The sequence below is a fragment of the Dasypus novemcinctus genome, chromosome 7, assembly GCF_030445035.2.
Source record: "Dasypus novemcinctus isolate mDasNov1 chromosome 7, mDasNov1.1.hap2, whole genome shotgun sequence".
NCBI classification, from domain to species: Eukaryota; Metazoa; Chordata; class Mammalia; order Cingulata; family Dasypodidae; genus Dasypus; species Dasypus novemcinctus.
The window spans coordinates 7,616,061-7,637,185 of record NC_080679.1 but is presented as its reverse complement, the minus strand read 5'-3'; the positions used below and the strand labels follow the sequence as shown (position 1 = coordinate 7,637,185).

Below are 21,125 nucleotides of genomic sequence, written 5' to 3'. Positions count from 1 at the left end.
GTAGATCAGATTACGCAGAAGAAAAGATAAACACAAAGGAAAAAACTGAGAAAAATGAACAGACCATCAGTGAGCTATAGGACAACATCAAGTGGTCTTAATATATATATGCAGTTGGGAGCTCTGAAGAAGAGGGGGTTTGTTTTAGTTTGCTAAGAGCTGCCAAGGCAATATACCAGCAATGCATTGGCTTTTACAATGGGAATTTATTAATTAGAAGCTTACAGTTCCAAGGCTAAGAAAAATGTCCAAATCAAGGCATTGGGTGAAGCTTTTCTCCCTAAGACTGGCTGCAGGTGATCCTGGACTCCTCTTTCAAATGAGAAGGTGCACAGCAGTATCTGCTGGTCTTTGCCTTCTCCTCTGGCTGCTCCATCTCTGGGTTCCTCTCTGAGCTCCTGTGTGTCTTTATGGCTCTCTCTCTGTACAAAGTCCATTTATAAAGGGCTCCAGTAAGATGGTTAAGACCCACCCTGGGTCACGCCTTACTGGAGTAATCTAATCAAATGGTCACACCTACAATAGGTTCATGCCCTCAGGAATGGACAAGTTTCAAGAACATGATTTTCTGGGGTACATACAGTCTCAAGTGACCCCAGGGTTGTACAGAAAAGATATGAAGAAATAATGGCCCAAAGTTTTCCAAATTTGTTGAAAACTATAAACCTATAGATCCAAGAAATTCAATGAACCCTAAGCACAAGAAACATGACAAAAACCATATCAAAGCATATCATGGGGAACAGATGTAGCTCAGTGGTTGAGCATTTGCTTCCCATATACAAGGTCCCAGGTTCAAGCCCCAGTACCTCCTTTTAAAAAAAGAATAAAAAGAGATGTTAATGTTTTTTTTTCAAAAAAGCACATCATTATCAAACTGCTTAAAAGTGGTGGTAGAGAGAAAATATTAAAGTCAGGAAAAAAGACCATTACATTCAAAAGAACAAAGATAAGGAGGACAGTAGATTTCTCATCAAAAGAGAACAACGCAAATTAGATGATAGTGGAGCAATGTGTCTAAAGCCCTGAAAGAAAGAAAAAAAGGTCTGTCAATCTAGAATTCTCTACCTAGTAAAAATATTTTTCAAAAACTTGGGTGAAATAAAGACTTTCAAACACACAAAAGCTGAAAGAATTCATTGCCAGAAGACCGGCACAACTAGAAATGTTAAAGAAAGTCCTTTGAAAAGCAAGAGGAAAAGGATCCCCAGTGGAATCTTGGATCTACACAAAGGAATGAAGGGAACTGAAAATGGTAATTACATGGGTAAACATAAAAAAACTTTTCTTATTATTTAACTATCATTAAAACATAGTTGACTATTTAAATAAAAATAACATATATTGTTATAATATATGTAGAAGTAAAACATATGACAATAATACCACAAAGGCCGGAAGGAGAGAAAAGGAAGTATATTGTTCTATGGTTTTTACACTGTATGTGAAGTACCACTGTATTACTTGAGGGTTGGCTAGGATAAGTAAAGGTGTGTATTATACATAACAAGATGGTTGATTTGAACCTAACCTATAGCAAAAGTAACATTAAATGCAAATGATTTAACACTCAATTAAAAGACAGATTGTCAGAAAGGATAAAAAAACAAGACCCCATTACAAGTTGCCTAGAAGAAATGCACTCTAAAAATAAGGGTTAAAAGTGAAAGGATGGAGAGCAGGCAGCTTCTAAGATGGTCCCCAGTGACCCCAGTTCCTGGTATCCATGCCCTTGAGTAGTCTTCTCCTTTGAATGTGGGCAGGACCTGTGACTTATTTCTAATCAGTAGAGCATGGCAAGGGCGATGAGGAATGTCCCTTCTGCGCAGAGGTTACAAAAGACGTGACTTCCATCTTGCTAGCAGACTCTCTTTACTTCTCCGTTTGCACGCTCTAATGGAGCAAGCTGCCATATCAGAGAGACTCACCTGGCAAGGGACGGAGGGCGGCCTCAGCAAGGAGCTGAGACCCTTAGTCCAACAGCCCTCGGGGACCTGACTTCTGCTGATAATCATGCGAGCTTGGCAGCGAAGTCGTCCGTGTTGGTCACCAGCCCTTGCTCACTGCTTGATTGCAGTCTTTTGAAAGACCTTAAAGCAAAGAACTCAGCTAATGTGTACCCAGATTCCTGACCCATGGAGACTGTGAGGTAATAAGTATGCTTTGTTTTAAATCTATAAGTCTGTGGTAATTTGTTACACAGCAAGAGGTAACAAATACAGATGGAAAAATGTATACTATGCTAACACTAATCAAAAGAAAGCTAGATTAATATCAGCCTGTTTATATTAATATAAACAGACAAAGTAGATTCTAGAGCAAAGAATATTGCCAGAGATGGAGAATGTCATTTCATAATGATAAAGGGGTCAGTTCTTGACGAGGACATAACAAGGCTAACCATTTACGTACCTAATAACAGAGCTTCAAAACGCCCCCAGCAAAAACAGACAGAACTGTAAGGAGAAATAGACAAATCCACAATTACAGCAACGATTTCAACACCCATCTCTCAGTAACTTGGAGAACAAATAAGCAGAAAATCAGTGAAGGGTACAGAAGACTCAAACAACCCTGTTGTGCAACTTGACCTAACTGACATTGATAGAACACGCCATCCAACAACCACAGAATACATATTCTTTTCAAGTGTATACAGAACATTTTCCAAGACAGAACACATTTTGGGTCATAAAATAAGTCTCCATAAATTTAGAAGGAATCAAGTCATACAAAGTAAGCCCTCTGACCATAATGGAATTAAATTAAAAATAAAAAATAGAAAGATATCTGTAAAATTCCCAAATATTTGCAAACTAACACACTTCTATATAATCCATAGCTCAAAGCAAAACCAAAAGGGAAATTAGAAAGGATTTTTAAAAGGAATGAAAATGAGAACAAAACATATAAAACTAGGGAAGCGGACTTGGCCCAGTGGTTAGGGCATCTGCCTACCACATGGGAGGTCCGCGGTTCAAACCCCGGGCCTCCTTGACCCGTGTGGAGCTGGCCCACGTGCAGTCCTGATGTGCGCAAGGAGTGCCCTGCCACGCAGGTGTGCCCCCCATGTAGGGGAGCCCCCGCGCAAGGAGTGTGCCCTGTAAGAGAGCTGCCCAGTGTGAAAGAAAGTGCAGCCTGCCCAAGAATGGTGCTGCACACATGGAGAGCTGACACAACAAGATGACGCAACAAAAAGAAACACAGATTCCTGTGCTGCTGACAACAACAGAAGCGGACAAGAACACGCAGCAAACAGACACAGAGAACAGACAACTGGGGCGGGGGGCAAAAGGGGAGAGAAATAAATAAATAAATAAATCCTAAAAAAAAAACCCAACATGTAAAACTATGTGGAATGCATCTATAGTAATACTTAGAAAGCCATGTATGGCACTAAAAGCCTGATTAGAAAAGAAGAAAATCCTCACATCAATGACATTAGCTCCCACCTTAATTAAGAAAGTAAAAAAGAGAAAATGAAACCCAATGTAAACAGAGGAAAGGGGAACAATAAAACTCATGTAGAAATGCTTCACAACAATGCAAGGTGTTGGTGGTGGGGTGATGTATGGGAGCCTGTATGATAAGCATGTTTGTTTTATAAGGCCACAACTTTTACTATACACTTATTGTTGATGTATGCGCGTGTATGTATGACATACTTCAATGATATTTTATTTAAAAAAGAATGAAGAAATAATGTAGAAATCAGTGAAATAGAAAACAGAAAAAACAATAAAGCAAATGAAACAAAAAACAAGACTGACTGGGTGAAAAAGACATACACTCCAATATCGTGAATTTGAGAGAGATGATATCACTTCAGATTCTACAAATATTAAAAGGATAATATAGATCAACTTTATGCCAACAAATTCAACTTAGATGAAAGAGACAAATCCTTGCAAAACACAAACTACCAAAGCTCACTCAGGAAGAAATAAATAATCCATGTAGCCATGTATCTACTAAAAAAAAAATTGAGTTTTTAGTTAAAATCTTTTCCACAAAGAAAACTGTAGGTCCAAATAGCCTCACTGATGAAGCTACCAAACATTTAAGGAAGAAATAAAAGCAATTTTACTGAAGTTCTCCAGAAAATAGAAGAGATGAGAACACTCCCAAAGTCATTTTTGAGGCCAAATATTACTCTGACTCCAAAACCAAAGATGTTGCAAGAAAAGAAAACTACAGACTAATATCTCTGATGAACATAGATGCAGGTATTTTAAACAAATTTTCAGCAAAATCAATATCTAAAAAAGGTTAATACCTCATGACCAAGTGGGATTTATCCTAGGAATGCAAGATTGGCTTAACATTTGAAAAATCAATCAATGTAATTCACTATATTAACAGGCTAAAGAATAAACAACCATAGATTATCTCAACATACATAGAAGAAGCATTTGACAAAATTCAGCATACATTCATAATAAAAGTCTCAAAAAACTACAACTACAAGGGAGCTTTGTTGACTTGGGAAAAAAATGGCATCTACAAAAGAAACTAATGCCATACTTAATGGTTAAAAAGGTAATGCTTTCCTCTAAGATCAGGAACAAGGAAAGTTGTCTGCTCTCACCACTTCTACTTAGTAGCGCACTGGACATTCTGGCCAATACAATAAAGCAAGAACAAGTAAAAAATGACATTCAGATTAGAAAAGAAATAAAATTGTGTTAATTTGCAGATGACATGATTGCTTACGTAGACCACCTATCGAATACAAAAAAATCTGCTAGAACAATAAGTGAGTTTAGCAAGGATTCAAGATCAATATAAAAATCAATTATATCTCATATGGTAGTTACACACAATCAAAAATTGAAATAAAATAATACTATTTACAAAAGCATCAAAATGTGAAATACTTAGGGTTAAATGTGATAAAATATAAAGGATAATTCCTGTACATTAAAAACTATAGAACATAGCTGAGAGAAATTAACGAAGACCTAAATAAATTGAGAGATATAATGTATTAGTGGATTGGAAGACTCAATATTTTTATGATATCATTTCTCCCCAAATTATCTGTAGATTTAGTACAACTCCAATCAAAACCCAGCAGGCTCTTTGGCAGAAATTGAGAAGATGATTCTAAAATTTTTATGGAAATGCAAGGAGCTAGAATAGTCAAAACAACTTTGAAAAAAGAAGAGCAATGTTTGAGGACTTAGACTAGCTGATTTAAAGATTTATTATAACACCACAGTGCTCAAGACTATATGATGTTGGTGTCAAAACAGACACATGGACCAATGGAAGGGAATAGAGATGTAGGGGGACGGCTACATTGGCTACCTTGCTTGAATCCACCTTGGCCACGCAGGCAGAGGCTCAAACCGCAGTGGAATCTGTGTCTTGGGAGAAAACCTCTTTCCTCTAGATGGGAGGCTTGTAAGGAGCTTGTCTGAGCCCATGGCCCATTTGTCTGTCTCCCCAGAGAGTTGTTCCTTGCCTCCCAAGTTCTGATGAGGTGTGTGGCTTCCTACTTCACGTCCCTAGGGACAGAGCTGCACACTCTAAAACTGCTTAGCTGAGGTCTAGTGTGGCTGCTCAGCACTGGGATGTCTCAAACTTGCACTGCAGCCATCTGGCCCCTTTTATTTCAGGGCTGTCCTTTGTGGTGTGTGGACAAGGACCATGAGGGGCTGGCACCTTTGCTAGACTTCCTTTTGCTGTCCATGTAAGTAATAAATGATCTGAATCTCAAAGTAGCTCATTGGGTCTTTACTGGAAGAACCATTCAGCTGGCCTTGGTCTTGTGCTCTCTCGTTTGTGCTTGATAAGAGCCCAGAAATAAACCCAAACATATATAGCCCATTTATTTTTGACAAAGGTGCAAAGGCAAGTCTTTTCAACAGATGGTACTGGAAAAACTGGATACCCATGTGGCAAACAACAACAGTAAATTTTACCCCAAACTTCACACCACATCTCTAGGTTACCTCAAACAAATGAAAAAGGGGAAATTATAAAATATCTAAAAGAAAACACAGGAGAAAATCTTTCAGACCTTGGGTTTGGCAAATACATATTTTTAGATACAATAACCAAAGCATGAAACATAACGGGAAAATATTGATAAATTGGACTCCATTAAAATTAAGAACTTCTGTTCTTCAAGAGTGTTAAGACAAGACAAGCTAGTGACCGGGAGAAAATCTTTAAAATTCACATATCTGATAAAAGGACTTGTACCCAGAATATATAAAGAACACCCAAAACTTAATTACAAGAAAACAAACAGCCCAATTTAAAAAATGGGGAAAAGATTTGAAAAGACCCTTCACCAAAGAAGATATATGAATGGAGAAGAAATACATGAAAAGTTGCTCAACATCTTTAGCCATCAGAGAAATGCAAACCAAAACTTCGATGAGATACCATCACACGCCTATTAGAATGCATAAGGTTAAAGACTGACAAAGACTGACGACAGCAAGTGTTGCCGAGGATATGGCACAACAGAACCTCCCATGGCGCTGGTGGGACTGTAAACTCATACAACCACTTTGGAAACCAGTTTGGCAGTTTCTTAAAAACTTAACTACACACTTATCATGCGACCTAGCCGCTCTACTCTTGGGTCATTACCCAAGGGAAATGAAAGCTTGTGCCTGTACAAAGGTTTGTTCACAAATGTTCATAGTGGCATTATTTGTAATAGCCAAAAACCTGGAAACCGCCAAATGTCCTTCAGCAGCTAACGGATAAGCGCTGGGTCTAGCCACACAGTGCAATACCATGCGGCAAGAAAAAGTGATGAGCTCCTGGTACACCAAGAGGTGATGACTCTCAAAATAATGACATTGTGTGCAAGAAGCCAGACACAAAATGAGTACATTCCATTTACACAAAATTCTAGAAAATTCAGTCTAAACTATAGTGGCAGAAAGCAGGTAGGTGGCTTCCCAGGGATGGAGGGTGGGGGAGGGGGGCAAGCGGGGCCCAGAAAGCTTTGGGGAGCGGTGGGCATGTTCGCTCTCCTGCCGTGCGGATGGTTCCACGAGTATCTCCAAGTGTCAAAACTTACTAAGCTGTCCACTTGAAACACCTGCAGCTTGTGTGTCAATTACACCTTGCTAAAGCTGCTTCTAAAACATCTTGACATAAAAATCCTTCTGACTCAACCGCAGGCCTCTCAAGCCCCTCCGTGGTCTGTGCTTCTCAGGCCGCACGCTGAGGTCAGGTGACATTGCTGGTGCCCTGCCTGGGTCACTGAGAGCCGGCGGCCTTACCTGGCGCTGCCCTACCTGGAGCTGCCCTACCCGCGGCTCCCTTACCCGCCGCTGCCCTACCCACTGCTGCCCTAACCGCCGCTGCCCTACCCACACTGCTCTACCTGCCACTGCCCTTGCCCTCCTGGTGCAGGAGATTCAGGCAACTTCAGGAGACTGGTGGCAAGACAGCAAGAGTGGCTCCGTCAGAGCCCACGCGTCCCAAGCCCTCTCCGTGACTTTAGTCCTCACCACAGGGCTGCAAGGCTGAGAAATGTTATAATAACCCCTTGGACAGGGACTTGAACAGTGGACCAGAGAAATGCCAGAACGACACGGGGCGAGGCCCGAGCCTCCACATCAGCCCCATGCCCCTCACTGTCGCTCAAGACCGGCGGCACCGCGTGGGGAGCCCGGTCCCCCAAGGCCAGCGCGGGCTGGGGGTGGAGCCGCACCCCTTCCAGAAGCCGGGCCGGGGCGCGCGGTGCCGCGCTCGGCCGGCCGTGGGGCCTGGGGCAAGGCCGGGCCCAACTCGGCTTCCCCGTGGCCTCCGAGGCCCCCGCCCCGAGGAGGTAACCATTTATGTCACACTGTGACAATTATTCTGCATAAAATTATCATTAAAAACCCTAATTTTCCAGCCTCCAACCCCGCCAGTGGCCTTTTAGCATTATTCAGCGCCGCCGTCTGCGGGCCGTGAGCCCCGCTCATTACCGCCGTGTGGCGTCTCCCCCGCGCGCTCGCAATCAAGCGCTAATTAAACCCGCCCGGACGGGGGCGGCGCGCGCCGGCTACCGGGGTCCAGTCCGGCTGGGGGCGGGAGGCAGGCTGGGCCGGGCCCGGGTCGGCGGGCCGTGTGGCCGCCGCGGGACTTGGAGCGGAGAGAGGAGCGCGCGGGAGGGCGACCGGGGGGCGGCGAGGCGGTGGGGGGCGGGGGCCGCGGGGGCCATGGGGTGGGGGCCGGGCCGGGCTAGCGGGGAAGGCGGGTCCTGAGCGGGGCGGGGTCCCTGAGTAGGGTCCCGAAGCGGGGCAGGGTCTGGCCTCCAGGTCCCGGTGCGGGCGGGGTCCCGAGGTGGGCTCCGCAGCCGGCTCTGGGGTCCGGGGCTCCGGGGGTCCGGGGTCCGGGGTCCGCGTCGGGGCGCGCGCTTACCCGAGCGAGGCGGGCGTGCGGCACAGGTGCAGGGGCGCCAGGCCGTCGGCGCTGAGCAGGTCGGGGTCGGCGCGGTGCTGCAGCAGCAGGTGGGCGCAGGCCGTGTGGCCCCCCAGGCAGGCCTCGTGGAGCGCGCCGCGGCCGCCGGGGCTGGCGTCGGGGTCGGCGCCGCGGCCGAGCAGGTGGCGCACGCAGGCCGTGTGGCCGCGGGCCGCCGCGATGCGCAGGGGCGTGGTGAGCTCGCGCTTGTACTCCAGGGTCCAGAGGCCTGGGGCGGGGTGGGGAGAGGAGAGTGAGCGGTGGGGCGGCTGTCGGTTAAGGCCGAAGACGGGTGTCACTGTCTTCTAGAAGCAGGTGCCAGGTGGGCATGACGGAGGCAGGTGAGGTTAGGGCCCAGCAGACTGAGGAGAGGAGAGGGGACTGAGGGCCAGAGGGGACACCTGGGGAGGTGGAGGCGAAGAGAGAGAGGGGCAGAGCGATGCAGGGAAACAGGAAGGTGGGAGAGCCTGGGGACAGGCTCCCTGATTGAGAGGGACAGAGACACAGTCAGGGAGAGAAAAGAAACAACTGAAAAGACCGAAATGGAGCTCCAGAGAGGCAAAGATAAGGGCTCTTTGGGAGGCCAGAGGGTTTGGCCAGATATGTGGGTGGATTAGGGTTCGGGCCAGATTCAAGGAGTTAACCACTGAGCAGCCTCCTGGACGGGGAGGAGGGATATGAGGGAGAAATCCACATTTTCCTGGCTCTCAGTCAGGGAGAGTGCAAGTGCTCAGTGGGCCGTGGAATTTTCCACAATCAAGCCCTCTTAGCTGAGCCCCAAACTTACCCTTTTCTGCAATGAAGAGGGAGAAGACAACATGTTACCCAAACTGAACCAAGTGTGCTCAAGCCGAGGACCAGAGAAAGTTTAGCCCCCTTGGAAGTGACTGAGCTTTAGAAGCACCGTTTGATGTGATGTTCCACATTCAGTACAATTCTGGTTTGTTTCTCTGCACTTTTTAGGTGTGTGTGTGCGTGTAGGGCTGCTCTTTCGTCAGGGATGAAATGGAGCAGGTGCTATACATTTTACTTCTCTGAAAACTTTGGAGCTTTCAAAAGGCCCGTGGAAGGTTGTTAGCAGCTGGGGGCGCGGGTGGAAATGGGGGGAAGCAGTCCCTGGTGAATCCACATCAAGAGGCAGGATTTCACATGGCAGGGATGCCTTCCTGTAATGATGGAAGAATCGATGCCGTGGCTGTAATGAGCTGCGGAGGCAACCCTTTCACAGGCCCCCTCCTTCCTGGGCGCCCGTGCTGAGCAGTTTTGAAAGACAACTCGCTAATTACCTACCTGCTTGGGGCACAGAGCTCCCTGGTCCCAAAGGCCTAGGCTGGAGGTTGGGCATGGGGGATGGGGGGGTGGGGGTAGGGGCTATTCGTCCCTGGTGGGGAAGAGCTGGTGACCAGAGGCTCTGGGCAGGTGGGTCTCACTGGTTTTGGCTGCCCTCCCCGCCAAGCTCAGGGCCCAAGGGGGGCTGGGATGGGTGGGGTCCTCAGTGCTGACGGTACCCTCTCTTCCTGCAGGGCCGGCTCCTGGTTCCCTGATGCTGTCCATTGTCTGAGCTGTGAACTCTACTCACTGGGAGCAAGGAAGGGTGCCCCGTTCTCCAGGACCTGCTAAGTTCCTGATCTCGCCCAGGAGCTCTGTTCACCCACCCTGGATTCCCATGCCTCTCCATGAATAGGGAACAGGGTCCGTGGGTCGGCATTGCCTTGGCCGTGGCTCAGGGCCAGGACCCATCTGCAGCATGCCTGGAGGTCAAGGAGCCTCCACCAGGCCCGCAAGAGAGCCTGGTTATGCTGGTGGGCCCCTCCCGTCGGCCCCTGTACCTTCCACCTGTTCTACCCTCAGGAGGAATAGGGATTTGGGCTTCTCTCCGTGCAGTGCGGTCCTCTAAGGTCTGCTCCCCTGTGCCCACGCTCTCTTGGCTAGGACCACTGGATGGACTCAGTAGGCCCAGGGCCTACCGCTGGGAGCCTGCTTCCCCCTTCCCCAAGGACCTTCGGGGGGGGGGGTGGGGACTGGGTTTGGCCACCAGGAAGTCTTCGTACTGGCAGGGGGCAGGGGAGAGGAGGGTGCTCTTCTCAAGCAGGGCTTGCTCACTTCTGCTCCCGATTGGCCACGGGGAAAGTCAGGGAGTGGAGGGGAAAGGGCGCTGAGCCCTGGCAGCCCAGCGCTGGCCTTCTTGCTTTGCCTGCTGTTGGTGGGGTCGCGGCCCCCCGAAGGACTTGTGCTGCCCCAGCACTAGCCCTGTGACTGCGACCCTGTTTGCAAAACAAGATCTTTGAAGGTGCTATCAGTTAAGATGAGGCCAGACTGGATTAGGATGGGCCTTCAACCTACATGCCCAGGGTCCTTATAAGAAGAGGGAAATTTGCCACAGATAGACAGACAGACAGAGGGGAGCAGGCCCGATTGCTGGCAGGCCACCCTGCAGAGACGGGGGGCAGATTTCCCTTCGGGGCTTCCAAGGAAGTCTGGCCCTGCTGACCCCTTGATTCCAGACTTGGAGCGCCACAGCGGTGAGGCAGTGCACCCTGTCTTTCTGAGCCCCCAGTTGGGGTACTTTGTAACAGCATTCCTAGCAAACGAAGGCACCAAGGGCCAGAACCGTCTCTGCCAATACAGTTTCCTCGGTCACAGCTAGCCTCCCTTCATTTCCAGCATTCTCTAATGTCCTATCGCTACAGGTCTGCCCTAGACAAGCAGCAGAAGTGCGGAGTTGAGAAATTTAGGAAGCAAAAGAAGAACAAGTCTTTGGATTCAGACCAAAGTAGTGAAGGTGGGTGAACATTAATATCGACTTGAAATGGCCACGCGTGTGGGCGCGTGCATGCGAGCATGCACAGTTGCCCAGGGCTGGGACATATGTGCTTTTAAAAAAGTAAAACATAAATCGAGGATCCAGGCCGTTGACCTCCTTGGTTGCGTGCTGTCACAGCCTTTGGAGGAAGTATCCAAACCCTTCCTTGGGTCGGATAAGAGAGGCAATGAACGCCCGTGTCTCCCCTCAGCTGGGGGGTGACAACGCTGAGACTGGAAGTGACATCTGCCTCCCCACACTCCCCGCACCTCGCTGGCTGATAGGAACGACGTAGCCCTTTGATGGTGGTTTGGGCTCATTCCCTTCCTCCCATGAGAGGAACGCACAGAACCGTGCCATCCCTTTCGAAGCTGACCTGCATTCTTTATGTGCCAGAGCCCGTGAGCCAGGGACATGGGACACTGCCCGTGCCCCCTCGACGACGGATTCCCACAGAGCTGTTTGGCACCCTGCGCCTTATTCCATCACATTAGCCCTCGTGGTCAGCGTGTTGCACCTGAACTTGATGCAACTTGTGGTCAGCAAGGGTCTGTCCCCCACGGCGGGGTAACGGCCACATCTCCACTCGGGGGCTCGGCTGGTCTGTCCAGCCCATAGCGACCACATTCAGGCAGCAGGCACACACCCAGTCACATGACACAGGGCCTCTGACTTCTCCCCGTAGCCTCGCTCATCCTCAGGCGCCCCTAGGTTCCAGGGGGAGGGTCTCCCCCGTGCATGCTGGTGTGTCCCAGCTGCCCTGTGGAGCTGTGGTGGTCCCGGATCCATAGAAGAACCTTGCTCAGGGCTGCATGCCAGGGCCTGCTAGGGTGCCCTCGAAGGAGAGGTGTTCCCGCTCCATCTCCTGCTTCCCTGGGTTGCCGATGGCAGGTCGGGTGCCCTGACCAGTCCTCTTTGTTAAAGAGAAGACAGTTCTAGCCCCGGATGAGCATTGCTCCCCAACAGATTTGCCTTTTTGATCTCTCACATCCAATCACCTGAAACCTACATTTTAAGACTCATGCAAACCAAACTTCATTTATAGACATCTTTTCCTTGAATATGTTAAACACAGGGCCCGTCTGTGCAGCCAAACACAGGAACCGTCCGTTCTGAGAGGGGGTTAGTAGCTCCTTAAAAGCAAACAGCAGAGCTTTGAAAAGAGGGGGGGTACCTGACAGTCCGAACGTGGCTGGGGACTTCACCTGCCACTCCATCTCGTCCTCCCTGATCTCAAACACGACATTGGCATCCTGGAAGAACTGATCCATGAGGACCTGAAGACCGTCCAGGTCCCCCTTGACCAAGGCACTGTGGTACTGGAGTGTGGGGGAGCCGGCTCTCACCGGAGCCTCTTCGTCCAACTTCTGAAAGATTTGAAGTTTCCCTCTCACTGGCTCTGGTCGTCTCTCCATTGCAATGTGGGTTATTTCAGAAAAGTTCTCCAGGAAGGGGAAAGATGGACTTCCAGAGTGAGAGCTATTTCCATTGTCATTGCTCAATTGTAATCCAGTTAGGGCTCGATGATGGTATATTTATAACTCCTGTGGGCCCTGCTGTGACAATGGTTACTTGATATGACAGGGACCATGTGACCGTTTGGGATGCCACCAAGCTCAGCCACCACCTTGTAATTATGAAGATGCTAACTCCAGAGACAATTGCAGCTGTATGTCACAAACAGCTCCCTGCATGGTGAGGGAGACACCCAGTTCACACATTTGATTGCCCTTTAACCTGTCATTGCTTTGGGCAGATGATTTCTCAGCCTTAGAGAGCATTTGTGTTACCTGTTTGTATAGGGTAAGTGACTAACTTGCAAATATGACTTCCATGCCAAAAATGCTTTGCAAATATGTAATATCATCTCAGGTTTTTAAAAAATGAATATGGTTTATCAAAAACTTGGGAGTTTAAGTTTTATGAAGCACCAAATGTGCACCAATTTCTTTTTTATGTATCATTGTATTTATTCTTTGTGATGGTTCAATTCATGTGCCAACTTGGCTAGGTTGTAGTGTCCAGTTGTTTAGTCAAGCAAACACTGGCCTGATTGTTACTGTGAGGGTTATTTTGTGATTGCATCTATGACTGATGACACTATAATTGAAAGGAGATTGTCTGCAGTGATGAGAAGCCTCATCTAATCAGGTTGAAGGCCCTAAAAGAAGAAGTGATGATTTCAGCAGTCAGAAGAGAGTCTCCATGTCTGTTTCAGCCAGCCAGCTTCTCCTGGGGAATTCACTGAGACCTTCATCAGAGTTCCTGACCTGCCGGCTGCCTTGTGGAATTTGGACTTTCCAATGCCCCTGCTCGTGTAAGCCAAGTCCTATATTAAATCTCTTAATATTTACAAATATATCTCCCCTGTCAGTTCTCTTTCCCTGAAGGACCCTGACTGAATCAGATTTTGGTTTTTGAGAAACAGACTCTTAAGGTTAAGATTTCTGAGGTGGTTCTGGGGTTTATGGGATGGTTCTCTAATCTGATTAGATTAAAAGCCACCAATGACTCTATTTCCAGTGAGCAAGATGGCGCTGATAACCTGAGGTGTGAACCAGCAACCGAGATTTGCAGAATACCCACTCTTGACTAATGCTACTCAGAGGCTTAGAAGAGGTCAGGCTCTGGGCAAGTGTGTATTTGATACTTTAATAGAGTTTTGTGGTGTTAAAAAGTATAATGACACTGGTTGGTTGGTCCTAAATCTACTGGATTCAGTTGTTAAAGAAAGGGATGAGGTTAAGGCTTCAAATTCCCAGCTCAAGGGCTGCATGGAGGACATGCAAGTTTCTGTGTGTTCCTGGAAAGAAACTCTCATTTCTTGTAGTCACAGACTTGAGATCTCTGAAAACCAAACCTGGAGTCTCATTGTGTGAGTGGCTGAATTACAATGGAATTTGTAGGGTGCTGTCCCCGTCTCCTTCCCGCCCAGTATTGGCAGCCGGCGCTGCCCCTCCTTCTCCCCTTCTCCGTCTTCCGCCTAGCCATTATCTAGACAGCCCAACTTTCCCCTTCCCCTCCCTTGCTCCTAACCTCTTAGCCAGCTTACTGTCCAGTAACCGCCTACACAAGCAACAGCACCCGCCGGCACCAATCAAGTCCCTTTACGTATCCCTAGACCCTATAAAACCATGTCCCCTTCAACAATAAAGTAGACTTGTGCCTAGACCTTGTCTCTGTGGTGTTCTTGCTTGCACCGCGCATCCCCCGTGCCTGAGCGGAGAGAGCGAGGGCCCAACGGCTTCGTGCCGAACCCCCTCCTCTCCTTCGACCGCGAGGCAGCCCCCGTCCGGAGAGCCTGCCCGGCCAACCACGCCGACCCTCCCGGAGGCCCGCCACTGCCCGCAATTGGCGCCCAACGTGGGGCCCGCTTCTGACGCCCCCCCCCCCCATGTTCTGCTCAAGGTAGGGACTCTTTGGCGTCCAATACCCGACATGGGTGCTTCGCTTTCCTCCCGGCAGGTCCCGCAGGTTCGGGCCCTGGCCGCCCTCTTGGAGACTAACCAAGTCAAAGTCTCCGTCAGACAGCTCCAGTGCTACTGGGACTTGCTCCTCCCGTTCAATCCCTGGCTCACTACCTGCCCACTCTGGAGCCCCCAGACTTACGCTAAACTAATTGACTGGGTCCCCTCCGCCATGGAACATGAGGGGAAAACGTTTCCTCCCGGTCTTCTACCTGCCCTTGTGGCCATTCGCGCCTGCTGGCAGGGCGTGCCCACTCCCGCGGCTGAGACTTACCCTTGCGACTCCCGCGGAAGCGGTGCCTGTGCCGAACACGATTCCCATGCAGACAGTGACACAGAGTCGCTCTCAGCCCAGTTGGAGGCCGCGCTCGAGCTCGACCCCCCACGTGTGGTGGATTCTGACTCTGACCAAGATGGAGAACTTCCGCCTTCTTCTTCGCGGAAGAAGGGGAAGTCGGCTCAAAATGGTGTGAAGTCCGCCCGAGATGATGCACTTCCTCCTTCTTCTTCGAAAAAGGGGAAGAAGCCCAACTCCCCGCCCCTTCCTGCTTCTTCACGGAAGGAGCCTCTGTCTCTATACCCTCCCCTTCCTGTCTCGGCGCCATCTTACCACTACCCGCCTAACCCAGAAACGGAAGTGCCATGTCCGCCATCTTCCGACGATGACCTAGATGACGAGGGTGACCGGCCGCCATCTTATGCGCCGCCACAGCCCCTCCCCCACCGGGACTATCCTTCCCCGTGCACTGATGAGTCCTTCCTGAAGCCTCTCACCGCCCCGCTCGCTGATCTTTACCCACTAAACCCCAACCGTTCTGCGGCTAATCCCCAAGTGTGGGTCCCATTCTCACCCAAAGATATGCAGGCCCTCCGTGCTGCCATCCGAGAAGATGGACTCGCCAGCCCCCACGCGCAGGACCTGCTCGAGCGCATGTCCGTTGCTCGCTGCCTCCCATACGATTGGATCTCTCTCGCTAGGGGTACCCTCCCGCCGGGGCAGTTCGTTGACTGGCGCGCACACTTCGCCGCCGAAAATGAAAGGCAAATCGCCGAAAATGCCCGCGACGGCACCCCCTACCCTCCCAACGCGTTCCTTGGACTGGGGCGTTACGCCGTGCCCCTGAGATACGCGGGCCTCCCACAAGGCTTCTTTCTCCAACTGAGGGAGTGCGCCCTTCGGGCTTTCTGTAATTGCGCGGCCTCCGCCCCGGAGCTGCTTACCCGGCTCTTTCAAAAGCCGGAGGAGCCCTTCACCGATTTCATGGCGCGCGTCCAGGCCGCTGCCGAGCGCAAGGTAGTCGGCACGCAGGCCCAAACATCCTTCATCAAGGACCTCCTGCAGGAAGGCGCGAACCCAACATGCAAGGCAATCATCAGACCGCTGAGGGACAAACCCCTCCACGATTGGGTCCTAGCCTGCTCCGGCGTCAACGTCCAGGCCTCCGCCATGGCCCAAGCCATCCTTGCCGCTGTCTCAGCCTCCAACGAATGTTTTAGCTGCGGCGAGGTTGGTCACTACGCCCGCGAGTGCCCCAACAAGTCGCGACCTCATCCAGGCCCGCCTGAGACGAGCCATCCACCTCGGCCGCCTTCTACCCTGTGCCCGCGATGTGGAAAGGATTACCATTGGGCCTGCGACTGCCGCGTCCCCAATGTCACTTGCAAGCCTTTAAACGGCCGTGGGGGCAAGCCTCAGCCCCGCGACAAAGAGGCCACAGCGACTCAGCCTCCCCGCCCCTGAAGGTGCTCTGGTCCGTTCCCATTGCACCCTCCACCAAACCTCTTCTCTCCATTCAAGTTTCGGGCCACTGGCTCACCGGGTTGCTGGATACGGGTGCGGAAATCTCCTGCATCCCGCTCGAACAGGCCGGCCACCTTCCCCTCACCGATGGGCCCCTGGTGGTCGGAGCCACCAGTCAAGCACCCTCCCAGCAGGTCGCCCAAGACATCGCCTGGAGAGATGCAGAGGGTCGCCAAGGAACCTTCCGCCCCCTCGTCCTGAAGGAAATATCACAAGTGCTTTGGGGCCATGACATCCTGCATCAATCGGGGGCTGTTCTCACCGCATCGCCGCCACAGCTGCCCCCCCAATAGCTTCGGCCATTGTTCGCGTTCAACTTCCGGCACCCGTTCCTCTGCAGTGGGATACAGAGGAACCCATCTGGGTGGAACAATGGCCTTTCTCAATCCCTAAGTTGGACATTCTCAAGGGACTGGTAAGCGAACAGCTGCGAGCTGGGCACATCGAGCCCTCCACCAGCCCCTACAATACACCAATATTCTTCATTCAAAAGAAAAGTGTCAAGCCTCGCCTGCTACAGGATTTGCGAGAGATCAACAAGCACATCAAACTAATGGGGTCGCCACAGCCTGGCCTGCCCCATCCCACAGCCGTCCCTCGGCATTGGTTCGTCGCTGTCCTGGACATCAAAGACTATTTCTTCTCTATACCGCTCTACCCGGCCGATTGGCCGAAGTTTGCCTTTACGGTCCCTCAAACCAACCATCGGGAACCAGCTCAGCGATATCAGTGGTGCGTGTTACCTCAAGGCATGAGGAACAGCCCCGCCATCTGTCAGTTATACGTTCGGGAAGCCGTCCAGCCACTCACGCAATACGCCAACATCATCCACTATATGGACGATCTGCTTGTCGCGCATCCCTCCGAATCGGGATTGCGCACCGTGCTCGACCGCCTACTGAGCCACCTGGAAGACTTGAACCTCAAGGTCAATCCACAAAAACTGACCACCCACCCACCATATCAATTCTTGGGGTTCTCCATCACCTCCACCGTGGCACCACAAGAGCCCAGCATCAGGATCCCCGATGTGCTCACGCTCCACGAGCTACAGCAACTTTGCGGTCAAGTCAACTGGCTGCGCCCAGCGCTTCCTATCACCACCCAGCAGCTCCAGCCTCTGTTTCGGCTCCTGTGCTCCGGTGGTCCGCTCTCATCGGTCCCCAACAAAAGAATCCACCTCACCAAAGAGGCGAAGGGAGCTTTACTACAGCTCAACCAGGCCCTCGAGCGCTGCCAACTTCAGCGCTACGATCCCGATAAGACATTGCTGGGACTGGTTCTCTCCACACGGGGCACACCCACTGGCCTGCTCTGGCAGGATGGGCCCCTCCTCTGGGTACATATGGCAAAGAGCAAGCTCAGAAAGATCTGCCCACAAACCACCCTCTTCATCCAGCTCACTACCGCCCTGGTCAATCAGGCCACCCACCACTACGGCTACCCGCCGGACACTCTCGTGTGGCCACTGACTGTGCAACAAACTACCACCTTGCTGCGGTAGTCTTCAGATATGCAGGCGCTCATGGAACTCTACCGAGGGGACTTCAATAACCACTTTCCACAGCATCGGTTACTGCAGGGCCTTCCCCTGCTAGAAATCGCTGCCCCCGGCCATTTCCCTTTTCCGTCCAGCAGGCCTCTTCCAGACACCACCATCATCTTCACAGACGCCTCCAAGACTAAGTTTGCCGACGTTGTCTTCGCACCCGGCGAGCACCAGCCACGTTCACATGTGCGCCTCCATCAATCCTCTGTGCAAGTGGCCGAACTGCATGCGGTCATCTTAGCACTCCAAACCCATCCCCACTGTCCACTGAACATCTTTACAGACAGCCTCTACTGCCTACAAGTCTGCCAAGTCATCGCCTTTTCTGCGTTTTTTCCGCCCGACAACTCAGCGAGTGAAAGCATCAACGTCGCTCTCCTGGACCTTCAAGAGCTCATAGAGAACCGCCGACAGCCTTGGTTCATCGCTCACATCTGCAGCCATTCCGGCCTTCCCGGGCCCCTGGCCCACGGCAACCACCTTGCTGATCAGGCCGTTCACCTGCTTCCAGCTGAGACCACCGTCTCAGTCGGAGACCTCATCAATCAGGCCAAGCTGCTGCACGCCAGATTTCACTTCTCAGCAGCTGGCCTCCACAAACTCTTTCCAGACCTCCCAATCCATACCTGCAAACACCTTGTGCGGTCATGCCGAACGTGCGCTCCATTGCTGCCCTTGGGGCCGCTCCAACCGCAGGGAGTTAACCCTCGTGGGCTCCGCCCCAATTCCAGATGGCAACTGGACGTCACTCACGTCCCCCAGTTTGGCCGATGGAAATACCTCCATGTAGCCATCGACACCTTCTCTCATCTCTGCTATGCAACCGTGCTCACCGGAGAAACGGCCAAGCACGCCATCCAAGCGCTCAGAGAATCTATTCTTTTCATGGGCGTTCCATGGGACATCAAGATAATGGACCTGCCTACCGGAGCGCCTCCTTTGCCGAATTCCTCAAGCTCTACGACATCACCCATCACTTCGGCATTCCCTACAATCCGCAGGGACAAGGCCTAGTAGAGCGTGCTCACCAGTCTCTCAAGACCCTCATTCTCAAGACATCTGCCGACCAGCCGCGTCGCACCCCTCGCGACGTCGTCACAGAGGCCCTGATCCGACACAACCTGATGACCTTCAATGCCCAAGGCTTTTCACTGGTCCACATGCACTGGGGGCCTACCTTCTGGCCCACCCCTGCACCGCTTGTCCTCTGGCGTGACCCGCAGACCACCCAATGGCATGGACCTGCCCCTCTCTTAGCCCAAGGATGGGGATTCGCCTGCGTTTTCCCTGAATCAGAGCCGCAGCCCATCTGGGTCCCAGGACATCTCATCAAGCCCCACACCGCCGAGGCTTCCGCTAACGCTGACACCAATGATCCTCCTAACGAGTTGCCTACCTAACTTGCCTCCTTCCCATCGCTGTTTCCTTTGTAGTTTTCTCTCTCTCTTTTGTCTCCACAGATGATTCGCCGCCATGCAGGTAGTTCCGTTCTTCCCATTGCCCTCATCATCATGCTTCCCTTCATCTCCCCGGCCGTTGTCAACTCGGTCCATCAACACTCCAATTGGACCCTCCAGCGCTGGCAAGAGGAAGCCTTCCTCCTCATCAGAAAACTACTGCCCAAGCCTGAATCCCCACCCCTTGCCGTTGGCCCCAATAAAGTCCTCAATCCCCCCGCCTCCTCCCCCCCTTCCAGCGGCACCCCCCCCTCGTCCATCGCTCCCCAGCCATGGCCCCCCCTACCAAGTATTCCAGTCCCCTTCTCGCGTTAATCTATGCATCCTACTTATCTCTAAATACTTCTCACCCCAACCTCACCAAGAACTGTTGGCTCTGCCTCTCCCCCTCCCTTCCTATCTATGAGCCTGTCGCCGTTAACTTCACGTTCAACGAATCCACTTCAGTATACCCAGCCGAGTGCAACTGGAACACTTCCTCCGTCCCACTAACCTTTCAATCTGTTTCCTCCACAGGACGCTGTGTTCATTCTCGTCAAGGTTCCCACCCCTCCCTTAGTGCTTGCTCTAACTACTCCTCTCCCAGTGCTTCCGCCAAGTTCTTAATCCCCCTTAACACCTCCCAATGGCTTTGCACCTCCACCGGGCTAACCCCCTGCCTCAATGTCGCCACCCTCAACACTACCCATGAGACTTGCCTGCTCATCCTTCTCGCTCCTCGAGTCGTTTACCATTCTGACCACGAATTTTTCCGCCGCGTGCTGAGCAGACAAACCTCCCTCCACTTACAAAGGAGAGAGCCTGTCACCGCAGTCCTAACAGTCGCTACCCTTCTAGGTCTTGCAGGGGCAGGCACAGGGATCGCTGCCCTCGCCACACAGTCCTCTAACCTCTCCTCTCTCAGACAGGCCGTCGACGAAGATATCACCTACCTTCAAAATGCTATAAAACATCTAAAAAATTCTCTCAATTCTCTCTCTGAGGTAGTCCTCCAGAACCGCCGCGGCCTCGACCTCCTCCTCCTTAAGGAAGGGGGTCTCTGTGCCGCCTTTGGAGAGGAGTGCTGCGTATACGCCAACTCCACCGGCTTGGTCGAGGACAACCTGAGAAAGGTCCAGGAGGGATTGGATAAGCGCCGCAAAGAGCGAGAAAATGCGAACTATTTTTCCAGTGTTCTCCATACCCTCCTCCCATACCTCCTTCCATTTTTAGGCCCACTCGTCATCATCATCTTAGCCCTCACTGTAGGACCCTGGGCCGTCAAAAAAATAGTCCGCCTCGCCAAAGACCAAGCCAACGCGGTATTCAGCTCCTTTGTGCAGGTTCATTATCAACGCCTCGCCACTAAAGAGCCACCACCAAGCCATCCGCCGCGCTCCTCCCGCCCCCTCCGCAAACACTGAACCGCACGCCTGTACCTCCTGTCTCCCTTTCCTCACTCATCTCCCTCCTTCTCCCCCAATCGGGTGAGGGGTTCAGGAACATCACGACCCCATTTTGCTGGCAGAGCTCGGCGCGCGCCAGGCGCCGGCGTGCGCCGACCCCAGCAGCAGGCACATGCGTCCTGGCCAGATGCTGTGTCCTCTGCAGCTGAGAGCAGCTGGGAGGGCCCTTTGCTTCTCGCTGCCAG

General features: G+C 51.3%; 1 protein-coding gene across 1 annotated transcript in view; it reads right to left on the bottom strand.

The window, feature by feature from the left end:
• ASB18 (ankyrin repeat and SOCS box containing 18) overlaps nt 1-21,125 on the bottom strand; it is an 80,648-nt gene that overhangs the window by 31,820 nt on the left and 27,703 nt on the right. The window contains exons 2-4 of the mRNA XM_058299848.1: nt 18,143-18,151; nt 12,396-12,519; nt 8,380-8,647 (exon numbers count right to left, since the gene is read on the bottom strand). Coding sequence (XP_058155831.1) covers nt 8,380-8,647; nt 12,396-12,519; nt 18,143-18,151 — 401 coding nt within the window. The remainder of the gene's footprint in view (nt 1-8,379; nt 8,648-12,395; nt 12,520-18,142; nt 18,152-21,125) is intronic.